Genomic DNA, 14,598 nt, shown 5'->3' on the forward strand with positions numbered 1-14,598 from the left:
CCCTGCTTTGTTCTCTTCTGTGTTGTTTTGAAAAAGAATCTAGACAAATAGAAGAACTGCAGTTTTACTCTTTTTTAAAGCTGATGGGCATTGGACTTTTAGAGTGCTTCTCATCTGTAAGATGGATAAAAGACACTTTCTATCCATCATCAGCTTAATGTCAAATAAATATATCAAATTTTACCTTCTCCAGATAAACATTTTCAAAAGTGAGAGGAAGAACTTAAGACATGTTCAAAATATCTAGCTGAATATTTCTTTAAACTTTTAAAAGGTCATTTCATCTATAACATCTACATCAATTTTATACTGCAGAAAATTTTTTTTGATAACTTAGGAAACAGCTCATGTAGACTGAATGGATTATCCTTGGTTAAAAGCTGGTTAAAAACACACCTTAAAACAAGACTTTTGGGGGTAAATCTGGGATATATCTGAAATATTGCAATAACAATAGTAATAATGATGATGATACTAAGTATAATAATTCATTGAAGAAAACAGTATGAGTTACAATGTCTTTAATCTAAAAAATTAATAGAATTCAAAATCATTGCTATTTGAACTACATTCTACTCAGATGATCTGCTAAGTCCATCTCTAAAATAAAATTCAATTTAAACAATTTAATTTAAATTTATTTGATAAGTTGCTGGACAAGGATTCAAGTTCATCTAAGGTGACAATCTTACTCGAATCGTACTTAGCTACGTTATGTTGTCAAATGTCTAAAATGTATTGATATTATGCACATATCCAAATACAGGTGTGTATGCATGCATGTATGTATATTTTTATGTATAGAAACAAAAATATAATAATAAATATTTCTATATATATAGTCTATGCTTATCTTATCAATTAGAGTTTTAGTTCCTTTCATGCCCTTTTTTGTATCTCCAGTGATCTATTATCATATTACTGGTATGGTATTATTAAAATATTATCATTTATAGATATTGAACTACATAGTATTATTGATAGTAATGATACAATACTATGTAAGAGACATATTATATCCAAATATGTAAATATATCACTTATAGTAATACATATATACACATATATTTGCCAAAAATGTGTGTATATGTATGTCTATGCCTGTGTGTATGTGAGTATGTGTGTTAAATTAAAGATAAATAAGAGAAGGAAAGTACAAACTTTTAAGGAGAATTTGGAAAGGCTTTTTAAGTGATGTAGGATTTTACCTGCAACTTGAAGAAAGTCTGGCAAGTCAGAAGGTATAAATGAAGTGATAAAATGTTCCAGGCATTGGAAGAGGCCAGTGAAAATGTGTAGAGTGAGGAGATGGAGTATCATGTTTAGGGAAGAACATGGGACCAATTACATTGAACAGCAGAATAACAACAATGATCATAATGGCTTTTATATAATGCTTTAAAATTGCAAAGTGCCTAATATTTTCCTTACAATCATCCTGAGAAATATGTCATTATTATCCTGATTTTACATGTGTAGTAACTTGGGCAGGTAGATATTATGTGAGATGACCAAGGTTACAAAATGTCTAAATGTTTGAGGTTGGATTTGATCTTTTCTCCCTCACTCAAAGTGTACTTTATGGTTTTCTGTGCCTCCTAGATGCTTTTGAGCAAATGAATGGTATGAAGTATGAGAAGACTCAAAAGACAGGTTTGAATGCAGTTAGAAAGGACTTTACAAGCCCAGAAGATCATCTTATGTTTAATTTTGGGATGATCAGGAACAACTTAACCATTATTGGGTGTAGTGATGGAGAGTGACATTATCAAAAATTCTCTTTAGGAGGAACAATATGACATCTTACTGAAATATGGACCAAATTTCCTAGTGATTGATTCCTCTTTTATTGTTTGGTGACTGATTATTTTTTTTCGAGGGGGTAGATAGAGGAAAGTATCAATAAAAAAGCACAGATTTTCATGATGTGACAAAGTTAATTACCTAAGTTATCTTGATCAAACATTAGTGATTTTATATATACAAATGTGCATGTATAAATGTGTGTATGTATGTACATAAATATATACTGATAAACATTTATATATGTACTGCATTGTTGTCTTACAATTAAAACTAAAATCTTACAAGACTAAATAATGTGTGTGTGTGTAATTGTTAGTGCTGAAATTGGTGATTCATGGTTTACAGAAAACAGACACATAAAGGAGAAAAACAATCTGTTCTGATTTCTTTTATGTGGACAAAAATGTAATTGTAATGTGCCTCTCAAAATTTTTAGGAAGAAGCTAGTGTGTATATATTAAACCAATAAAATAGTTAACCTTTTAAAAATTAAAGACAGAAAATGATTTCTTGGGGCAATGATAATGATGAATAAAGATGTTATATTCAATTCTTTTTCAGAGGTGGTAATTTTTTTTGTTTTTTAGTTACAAACATAAATTCTGTTCTTTAGCATCAGTTTCTCTCAGTCACAATAATTAAGCCTCTGTCAGAAAACATTATTCACAATCTTCCAGAGCTCACACTTGTGTATCCCATTTTGTCAATGTACTCTGATACCAATTTTCTGCTTTAACATCTCTTAAGAATTTTTAAACTTACCTGACAAAAGAAAGACTTTGTGTTCTTCACTAGATCCAGGTAGAGAGATATCATTTTATTTAGTGTCATTTGGGATCAAAACTAAGAAGCCTCTGCTCCATCTTTCAGGTTTTGTGTGAACATGTGACTAATTTACCAAGGAGTTACACAAAAAGCAAAAACACTTGTTTTCTTCTGATTGAATGATGCAATGACTCTTATAACATAAGGATGCAATTGGGAACATCTCAATTATACAGTATTTTCTCTAATTGGATTAATGACTGAATGGAAGTATCAGTTCACAATGGCTTTTTTTAAGCCATTGGTGGTGATGAAATATATTCATCCAAGATTTCATACAGGTGAGAAGAGTGGTGATGAAGGCCAATATTCTCTACTGATTATGAACCATTGATCCTTAAACCTTGTAATATCTGAGGAAGTAATTTAATTTCATTTAAAGCACAATTTTATGTACAAAGGCATTTATTATTTATGAATTATGTTATATCACTATGTACAAGGCATTGAAGATAATAATTGATGCATTTTTAAAATTAATCTGGCACTTCACAATTATCATTATTTTGATTTCAAATGAAATCTTGAAAGCGAGATAAGAAAGATTTTTTTATGATTTCCATTTGTAGTAAGGGAACTTTGCCTCAAAAGAATGACTCATAGGATAATATATTATATATCTAGTTCAACAAACCTAAGACTCCTTCTGGCCCAATATTTTCATTTTTCAGATTATCTGAATTCAGATCTTGCCTTATACTTGTTTATTCATGTTTTTTTTTTTTTTAGGCAAGACACATATCTTTTCCAGCATCTTTTTTCTCAATTGTGAGGAAGAACAAATGACAATACATGTGTGATATACTTCAAATATAAAGCACTAGTGAAAAATAATACATTTTTTCCTAATTATCCAAGAAACAATGCTCTGGATTTTTGTAAATGAAATCAGTTCCATCACTTCTTCAACAAGACAGTATTCTGATCTGAAATCCTTTTGTAAAGGAAAATCTAATTTTTTAAAAAAAATATTTATTTTTAATATAATGCTTTATGGATCATATTAGAAGAAAAACGTCACAACAAAAGGGAAAAATGGAGAGAAAACAAAAAAAAGAGTGAACATAGCATGTTCTGATTTACATTTATTCTCCTTAGTTCTTTTTCTGGTTGCAGATGGCATTTTCTTCCAAAGTGTATTGGGATTGCTTTGGATCCCTGAAGCACTGAGAATAATCAAATCTTTCATAGTTGATTATCACACATTCTTGTTGTTATTGTGTACAATATATTGTGGGTTCTGCTTGTTTTGCTGATCATCAGTTCATGTAAATCTTTTCAGGCCTTTCTAAAATGAACTTGTTCATCATTTTTTTTTTATGGAACAATAGTATTTCATTATCTTCATACACTATAACTTATTCAGTCATTCATTTATATTTTACTCATTTCCAATGACCACAAAAAGTGCTGCTACAAACATTTTTCCAAATATGGGTTCTTTTTCCTCTTATGATTTCTTTGGGATACAGATAATGCTAGATCAAAGAGTATGCACAGTTATAATGCCTTTCAGGCATAGTTCCAGATTGCAATTCATTATGGTTGGATCATTTCACTACTTCACCAACAAAGGATTTATGTCCCAGTTTTCCCACATCCCCTCTAACATTTATCCTTATATTTTCCTGTAATCTTAGTTGATCTAAGAGGTGTGAGATGGTACCACAGAGCTACAGTAATTTAAGGAAGTAAATAGAAATTTAGAAATTTAGCAATGACAGACCTTTGGGGAAAATTGAATGGACACAGAGATAAGTATACTTTTTTCTTAGCAGTAGAACCAACTATGGAAACAACAAAAAACTGATCATGCATCAGGGCATAAAACCTAAAAATCAAATGCAGCAAGGCAGAATTGTAAAATACATCTTTTTCAGATAATGACACAAGAAATATTATATATATGAAAGAGCCAGGGAAAAATAAACCAAAAATTAAATGTAAAATAATTAAACTGATCCTTAAAAATTAGTGGGCGGAACAACAAATCATAGAGACAATTGATAATTTCATGCAAGAGAATGATAATAATGAGACAACATACCAAAATTTATTGGATGTAGTGAAAGCAGTTCTTCAGAAATATATTATTTCTCTAAATACTAACTTGTTTAAAATAGAGAAAGAGAAGAACAGTGTACTGGGCATGGAACTTTAAAAAAAGCTATAAAAAAAACTAATTTTAAAAGCCCAATTGAATACCAAATTAGAAATTCTGAAAATATAAAGGGAGATTAATAAAATTTAGAGTAAAAATACTATTGAAATAATAAAGTCAATTAAGAGTTGGTTTTATGAATAAACCAACAAAATAAATAAACTGTTTGTTAATTTGAATTGAACAAGGAAAGAAGAAAATCACATAGTTAATATGAAAAATGAAAAGGGTGAATTTTCTGCCAATGAAGAGAAAATTAGAGCAATAACTAGGAGTTCTTTTATCCAACTGTATGCCAATAAATCTGTTAAACTAAATGAAATGGATGAATACTTACAAAAATATAGATTGCCCAGATTAAAAAAAGAGGAAATAAATTACTTTAAAAGTCCAATTTTAGAAAAAGAAATTGAACAAGATATTAATCAAGTCCCTAAGGAAAAAAAAAATCTCCAGAACCAGATGGACATAGATGTGAATTCTATCAGACATTTAATGATCAATTATTTCCAATATTATGTAAACTATTAGTAAAAACAGGGAAAGAATAAATCCTGCCAAATTTTTTTATGAGACAGACATAGTGATGAACTTAAGCTATGTAGGATCAAAACAGAGAAAGAAATTCATTGATCAATTTTCCTAGTGAAAATTGATGCAAAGATTTTAAAGAAAAGAATAGTAAAGGAATTACAGAAAGTTATGCCAAAGATAATATACTATGACAAAGTAGGATTTATACCATAAATCTAAATCTGGTTCAATATCAGGAAAACTATTATCATAATAACCTATGTCAATAACCAAACTAACAGAAATCATGTGATTATCTCAATAGATACAGAAAAAGCAGTTGACAAAATCCAACACCCATTCCTATTAAAAACACTAGAGAGTGTAGGAATCAATGGGCTTTCCCTTAAAATGATCAAGAGTATCTATTTAAAGCTATCAGTCAGTATCATATGTAGTGGGGATAAACTAGAACCATTTCTGGTAAGATCAGGGGTAAAACAAGGCTGCACACTATCCTCATTACTATTTAATATTGCATTAGAGATGTTAGCTTGGCAATAAGAGAAGAAAAACTGATTAATGGAATTAGAGTCAGTAATGCAGAAACCAAATTTTGCAGATGATATGATGGTATACTTAGAGAATCCTACAGAATCAGCTAAAAAATATTTACAACTTTAGCAAAGTTGCAGGATATAAAATAAATCCACATAAATCATCAGTGTTTTTATATATTACTAACAAAGTCCAGCAGCAAGAGATACAAAGAGACATTCCATTTAAAATAACTATAGACAATATATAATATTGCCAAGGCAAAGTGAGGAACTATAAAAATACAATTATAAAACGTTTTCCACACAAATAAAGTGAGATCTAATGAGCTGGAAAAATCTGAATTACTCATGGGTAGTATGAGCTAATACAATAAAAATGATAATATTACCTAAATTAACCTGCCAGTTCAGTCCATACTAATCAAACTACCAAGAAATTGTGTTATAGAAGTCAAAAAAATAATAAAGTTCATCTGGAAATAGAAAAGGGTAAGAATTTCAAGGGAGTTGATCAAAACTATTGCAAATGGAGATATCTTAGCTCTACCAGATCTAAAACTATATCATAAACGGAAGTCATTGAAACCATTTAATACTAGTTAAGAAACAGAGTCGTTGATCAATGGAATGATATAGATTCACAGGACAAAATAGTCAATGACTAGGAAATTAGAGTTAGAGAAATCTAAAGACCCTAGATTTTGAGATAAGAAATCGTTATTTGACAAAAACTGCTGGGAAAATTGGAAACTAGTATAGCAGATAGTAGGCAGTGACCCACACCTAATAGCATATCCCAAAATAGGGTCAAATTGGGTTTATTATTCAAACATAATGAGTAGTATTATAAACAAATTATAAGAACAAAGGATAGTTTACCTCTCAGATTTATAAAAACGGGAGGAATTAGTGGCCAGAAAAGAAATGGAGTTCATTATAGAATACAAAATGGATAATTTTTATTATATTTAATGAAAAAGGTTTTTTTCTATAAACAAAGCCAATATAGAAAAGATTAGAAGGGTAGTACTATACTGGAAAAAATTAACATTCAAAAGTGATAAAAGCCTCATTTCCAAAATATATAGGAAACTGACTCAAATTCATAAGAATCCAAGCCATTCTATAAACTCTGTATGCTGTTCAATTGATGAAAGTTCCTGTGCTTCCCACCAACCCCAGCTAGACACGGGGCTCTCAGCTAATTGTATCTGCAGAGTTAACCCAGAAGTGTTTGAACTTCACAGGGCATAATCCCCAGCCCCAGGTATTTCTTCAGTTTCTTCCAGGAGCATCCTTGTTCTGCCCAACTCTTATTTGTTTTTAACCAACTTATGTTCACTCTGAGTCTAAAATGTGTTTTATTTCTGGGAAAAATCTTAAAAGCTTGAAAATTTTGCCTTATTCTTGCCCTCCAACTTCTTCCCAGAATCATACTCCTTCCACCCAGTCCTCACTCACTTTCCATTCATAATTTCTTGTATGGTAAAAATAGATTTTTTAACCCAATTCATTGGGTGTATTGTTTTCTCTTTGAGCTAATTCTGATTAGAATAAGATTTCATGCTGCCCCTCACTTTCCCCTTCTTCCCCTGTTCAGGAAAAGTCTTTTTCTTGGCTTTTTCTTTATGCTATAATTTATCCCATTCCATCTCCCTGTTTCCATTTCTCCTAGAACATCCCTTTCTCATGCATTAATGTTAATATTTTTAGATACCATCCCATCATATTCAACTTGTATGTGTGCCCTCTCTCCCTTCCTCCCCATCTTTTTTTCTCTCTCTGTCTCTCTGACTCTGTCTCTCTGTATCTCTTTCTCCCTATCTCTGTCTCTTTCCATTTCTCTCTAGCTGTCGTTCTCTGCCTCTTTCTGTCTCTGGCTCTCTGTCTCCCTGCTTCTCTGACTCTCTGGCTCTCTCTCTCTCTCTCTCTCTCTCTCTCTCTCTCTCTGTGTGTGTGTGTGTGTGTGTGTGTGTGAGACATTCAGGAAGATCTAAGATCAGTAGATTATTTCTATTTCTCTTTTAATTTCTGGTCCTAGAATACAGTGACAATTTTCTTTGATAATATCTTGAAAGGTACCTTTCATGATTTGGAAGTATGAAATGGCTAATTTGAAGAGAGAAGTCAATTTCTGGTTGGGAAATATAGGAAATCTATCTATTTTGAATGGGAACAAATCTCCTAATATTGGAAGAAATTATATTTTGTTTTAATAAAGTAAGGGGGAAAATGGAAATTGAAAATCTTTTTATATTGATAGCATAATAAAGTGAATATAAAGTGAATAAAGAATGAAAAGACCCCATTGTCATTGAACCTTTACCTATAGACACAACTAGATTAGTGATGTGGATGAAGCACAAAGGTTATGGTTTTTATATATGTTGTCCAATCAATAGCCTAATTTCACTAGGGAATTAAATTTGTTTTATTCCTTGTTAGAAAGAAAATAAGGGAACATCTTGAAAAGCTTTAAAAAGGAAGAAATGGACAACTTATTTGAAATGGGAAGTGAAGAGAGTATTGTGGTTTTTCTAGCATCTGATGCTTGAGGGATCAGTGCAGTAAATGAAAGGAAATATGATGCCTTAAATTTAAGTAAGATAGTTTGGAATTCTGGTCCCAATATTATTAGCTCTATAACCAACTTTCTGTCAATAAAGATATCTGAGCATTTGGTTCTTTATTTGTAAAATGAAACTGATTCTACCTTATAAGTTTATTCATTCAGAAAGTGTTTTCTGAAATATCAAAGTACTTGTTAAATGCTTTCATGATATGGTCTCTTCTGCTAAGGCTCATTACATCTTTTCCACCTCTGAGAAACAGCTCACTGTAATAGTCTATTTTGCATGACCTATCATTTACCTTACCAAAAAATTCCTCTATAACTTGTCTTACAATGGACAAAGAATTGAATCAATTCAATAATAAGATTATTTTTCTTGGAAACTATCGAGAAGGTACAGGGAAGAAAAGTACTTTTAATAATGAGACACATATATAAATTCAGATCAATTTATACTATTTTCTACCCAATTTAGAATCTTTAGGGAGACCCAATTCCTCGTCACTTACACTTCTAGCATACTCCAAGGAGACCCTCAAAAATTAAGTGAGATTGTTTCCCAAATGGCTAGTTCATTTTTTTATACATATGTATATCTAATCATAAGCTACATATAATATTGATTTGTATATATCTACTTATATAATCCATTTTGAGCCTTCCTTGCAGGAAGTACTCCCCCCAGAACACCTTAATTTGGTCCCCAATTTATCATCAAGACTCATATTATTATTAGAATCATTATGGAATGTGTGTTTGTGTGAAACTGAATTTTCCTTCAAGGATTTAGCCAACCAGCTGGGTTAGTAAATCTTTCTCAACACCAAACATTTCAGCTGGTGAGATACCAGGAATCCACTGTAGATTAAAATAATTCACTCTTCAGTTCTTTTAGTGTAGTCAACAGTAGGGTACTGAGTTCTCAACTTGCAAGAATTGTTCAAAGGTTTTAGCCTGACAACAGCAGAAGTGATTAGTGTCACTGCAATGCTTGCAGATGATTATTGTTATGTGTTAAATTTCCTGTCATCTTTTAGACAGCTTAGTATATGCCCTTTTCTCATCAAACTAAAGATAGCCCATAGATTAAATCATTTGTTCAAGAATAGCTTTTTAGAATTTTTAGAATTTATTTCCTTTTATAGCATACTGTTAAATATTTTCCTGTAAGGATCAAGAAATTTATACAATTCCCATAATATATGAAACAAGTGAATTTGGCAACAGAGAAAGAGAGCTTTAAAGATTGACTCTGCCTCTTGCTGTCTTCACAAACCTAAGTAAGTCCTTTGGATTTCTTTTTTATATTTTTGGCTTTTGTTTCCTTACCTATAAAACAAGAAGGTTGGAATAGTTGATCCTCCAGATTCTCTTGCTAAAATACCATCCCATTTTAGTTTGGTATACTTTTATATACCCATTTAAATTTATCTCCCAATCTTCACTCATCTGAGAAGCATCTGGTAAACCTCATGAACTATTATTGTACCAAATATACCCCACAGTCAATGCTAACATACCTATACAATTAAAATAATTTTACCCTTTTACACACCCATTTAAATTTATCTCCCAATCTTCATGCATCTGAGAAGCATCTGGTCAAGCCCATGTAATATCATTGTACCAAATATGCCCCACAGCTAATGCTAACATATCTGTAGAATTAAAATTATTTTTGATTTTCCACATCTACACCAATGGTATTCCTTTCCCCTCTAATCCCCTTCCTACTTCACACTACCTATACAATATTTTTTCCATACATTATTTGATTTTAACTAAAAACTGATGTTTTCTATTCTTATTACTTTCAATTCCAGATAAAACTTTCCTTTCTAGTCTCCTCAGAGATTAATTCCATGTACGAATGCATGTAAAAGAGAGAAAATTACAATAATAAAAAGTAGGTTAGCAACACCAATAAATATAGTTATTGAGTGTGACAGTATAATATTTCATAGTCATAATTTGCAAACTCTTCAAATAAAGCAAGATGGTACATTTTCTCAAATATCCACTGAAAACACTTGTCCCCACTCAAATCTCTGCTTCTATCTTCCTCAGAGCAAGGTTCATGTCTTCCATGAAGTATTACATGAATCAATATTACTTATACATATGCTTTGTCAAGAAAAAGCTTTAATAAAAAAAAGTATTCCATGAACATTTAAGTTCAGAGTATCTCAATGTTTTTGCTCACACTTTTTTTGTCTCTCATTCTGTCTTTCTCTCTTTGTTTTTTCTCTGCCTGTTTTTCCATCTTTGGCTCTCTCCCTCTTTTTCTTTTTCTTTACCTCTCTGATATTTTAAACTAGGGTGCACAAACATGGATAATGTTTTAATTCACTGCAATCCAATATAGGCAATTCTTAATCTCAGTGAAAATCTTGTTTTACATATTTTTCAATTTAAATATTCTTCTTTGCAAATGAATATCAGGATAATAAAAGAATTATTAACTATATTACAACAGAGAAATGGAGAGAGAGGCTGAAATGTATACATAAAAATTTATATTTTCCATATTTATTTGATTAAGAAACTCCCAGAGAGAAATGTTTAGAAAATTAGAAAATATAAGAATAAAATTATTTCATAACCAGCAATTCTGGTTTACATAATTAAAGACAATATGTCACAGAAGGTCCCATTTCCTCTAATATAGACTTTAAAAATAAGGATCCATTTGTAGTGTTAATGTTAAAAAGTAAAACAATTTTTTTAAATTTGAGCATCACAATAAATTGATAGCTTAGATACTTGCTCTTTGGTGATGAGTTCAATTCCATCTTTGAGACATAAATGACAGTGTTACTCTGAGTGGGTTAGAACTTCTCATCTAAATTGACCCAGGTTTTAATTCCTTAATTATATCTTCTTGAATAAATGAAATCACAGGTCAAAACCAAATCTTTGTAACATGAACAAAACAGGCATGATTGTATTGATATTATAGCTTAGGAAATTGAGACTTAAAGAGGATAAATGTTTTTCGTTAGTTATATTCCAGTGCCAAGGTTGACATTTGATTCAAGCATCTTATTTATCATTCAGCATTCTATTTCCATGATGATGATTTTAATGCTATACTGTCATTATATAAGATATAGGTTAAAGAAAAATATCTTCTCATGATTGCCCAATAAAAAGAGATATGTCATAGAGGAAAAGATTAAATTTACTATCCATAATATAGTTTTTTCTACTTTTGCTTATGGATATTATTTTTTTTGTATGTATATTCTCTTGGAAAAATTTGCTCTTTAAGGAATATATATGGACATCTAGGCAACCCACAGAATTGCTGTAGAGAAAATTTAGAATTTAGAATATTTAAACTTCAGGGCACTGTCTCTCTCTGAAATTTTGTGATTGTGTGTATGTTACTTAAAAAAAAAAAAGACTTGACAGGCATAAGTACCTCAGTATTAAGGGGTCTTCAAACTACAGCCCACGGGCCAGATGCGGCAGCTAAGGACTTTTATCCCCCTCACCCAAGGCTATGAAGTGTCTTTATTTAAAGGCCCACAAAACAAAGTTTTTGTTTTCACTATAATCCGGCCCACCAACATTCTGAGGTACAGTAACTGGTCCCCTATTTAAAAATTGTGAGGACACCTGCAGTTTAGATGATTTCATTGCACTTTTATATTCTTAGACTGTTTTCATGCTCTCCAAGCCAATGAGATTAAAACGTTTAAGTTAAAATATTAGTTTGTTTCTCAGCTTTCCCAGAGCCTTCTTCACATTTTCGTTTCTCAAACTGTAGATCAAGGGGTTTAACATGGGAACAATAAGGGTATAAAACAAGGAAGTCATTTTGTCTTGATCTAGTGAATGAGTAGAACTTGGTCTGAAGTACATAAAAAGGATAGTACCCTGGAAAATAGTAAAAACAGTTAAGTGAGAGCTACAGGTAGAAAAAGCTTTACTTCTGCCTTCCGTTGAGTGGATTTTCAACACAGACAAAAATATGTAACAGTAAGAGATAAGGACTCCTGAAATGGTGACCATTTCAATGAAACCAGAAACAATGAAGAGCATCAGCTCATTGATATGGGTATCAGTACAAGAGAGTGATAAAAGAGGAGGGATATCACAGAAGAAATGGTTGATCTCATTGGACCTGCAGAAACTCAGTGTGAAGCTTAAAGTTGTATGGATTAGAGCATCTGTAAGCCCTGCCATGTAGACACCAACAATTAATGAGTAGCAAACCCAACTAGACATATTTACTGTATAAAGCAGAGGGTTGCTTATGGGCATGTAGCGATCAAAGGCCATTACTGCTAATAGCAAACAATCGGAATCTCCAAAGAAAAAATAGAAAAACAGTTGCAGAGCACAACCAATGAAGGAAATGGATTTATCTTTGGCAAAGAAATCCACCAACATCTTGGGGCCAATGGCTGAAGGGTAGCAGAGGTCACAGAAGGACATGTGACTAAGGAAGAAGTACATGGGCAGATGCAGTTGGATGTCTATCCTGATTAAGATGATCATCCCAAGATTTGCTAAAACAATGACCAAATAAATGATAAGACAGAAGACAAAAAGTAGAACTTTTAAGTCTGGATCACTGGTGATTCCCAGGAAAATAAATTCACTTGGGTTGGAGTAATTGCTTTCCATGATCCCTGCTTTGTTTTCTTTTCTGTTTTTCTGAAAAAGAATTGAGACAAATAGAAGATTTTACTCTTTTGTAAAGCTGATGGACATATGCCTTTTAGAGTGCTTCTCATCTGCAAGATGGATAAAAGAGAACTGTCCATTAGCTGGTTAATGTCAAATAAATATATCTAATTTTATCTTCTCTAGATAATGATTCTTCAAAGAAGGTTCTCAAAAGAACAGAAGCCAGGTTGAAATCTCCTAGTTTAATATTTCTTTAAACTTTTAATATATCATTTCATCTGTAACATGAATTGGATATTGAAGAAGACTTTTTTTTAGCATCACAGGAGACTGATGTTAAATTACATAATATCATTGATAATAATGATATAATACTATATGAGACACACCTGAATATATAAATATATTATTTATAGTAAGGCATATATAAACACATTATATAGGTCAGAAATCCATGTATATGTACATGTATTCCTCTGTGTGTGTTTGTGTATATATGTGTAATGTTAAGTTAGAGATAAGTAAGAGAAGGAAGGTACACATAAGAAGGAGAATTTGGATTATATTTGAGACTTGAAGAAAGCCTGACAAGTCAGAAGATAGAAATGAAACAGCAAGTTATTCCAGGCTTTGGAAGAGGCCAGTGAAAACTTCCATAGTGAGGAGATGAAATGTCATGTTTGAAGAGGAACATGGATCTTTGAACCATACTGTAAGAGAAGTGTCCACATTGGCTTTTATATAATGTTTAAAGATTAACAAAATGCTAATTTTATCCTCACAATCATCCTGAAAGATGTGATTTTATCCCACAGTAACTGGAACAGGTAAAAATTAAGTGAGATGACAAAATTTACACAAGGTTTAAATGTGTGTGGTTAGATTTGAACACATCTTCCTCACTCAAAGTCCACCTTGCAGCTTTCTTGCCACCAAGTTGCCTTTGAGTGAATCAGTGGAAGTGAGGTATGAGAAGACCCAAAATATAGAACTGAATGAAGCTAGAAAGGAATTTAAAAGCCTAGACCATTATACTATGTTTAATCTTGAGGGAGCAACTTAACAAATATTATGAAAATGACATGATCAGGAATTCTCTTTAGGAAGAATAATTTGACATTCTATTGAAAAATGAGTCAAATTCCCTAGTTCCTTGTAGCAAAGAGAATAAGGAGGAAACAAATTGATAGGGTACAGGCAAACGTGCTGAGGATTTGGACCAAAGTGATGGCCATTTCAGAGAAGAGAAATGAATATATAGGAATATATGAGCATTAAAGTAGTATTCCAGAACTTTACAAGTGAATGAACATGGGAGCCTTAGAGAGAGTGACATGTTGAGAATAATACCTTGGGCAACCTAAGGAATATACTGTTGTCCAAAATAATAAAGGAGGTAAGAGGGGCAGACGATCTGGGGAGATTATATACATGGAGATTCTTCCAAAAAAGTTTATTGTCAATGTTAAAGGAGTTTATTCATGTTCAGTTTTGTGCAAATGCTGAATCATTTTTCATTAATA

General features: G+C 31.7%; 1 protein-coding gene across 1 annotated transcript; it reads right to left on the reverse strand.

The window, feature by feature from the left end:
- Nucleotides 1-12,142: 12,142 nt before the first annotated feature.
- LOC100922680 (olfactory receptor 5W2-like) lies at nucleotides 12,143-13,072 on the reverse strand. Its single transcript, XM_003774520.1, has one exon. The coding sequence runs from the start codon at nucleotides 13,070-13,072 to the stop codon at nucleotides 12,143-12,145; it is 930 nt and encodes a 309-aa protein (XP_003774568.1).
- Between the last annotated feature and the right edge of the window lie 1,526 nt (nucleotides 13,073-14,598).

The sequence above is a fragment of the Sarcophilus harrisii genome, chromosome 6, assembly GCF_902635505.1.
Source record: "Sarcophilus harrisii chromosome 6, mSarHar1.11, whole genome shotgun sequence".
NCBI lineage: Eukaryota > Metazoa > Chordata > Mammalia > Dasyuromorphia > Dasyuridae > Sarcophilus > Sarcophilus harrisii.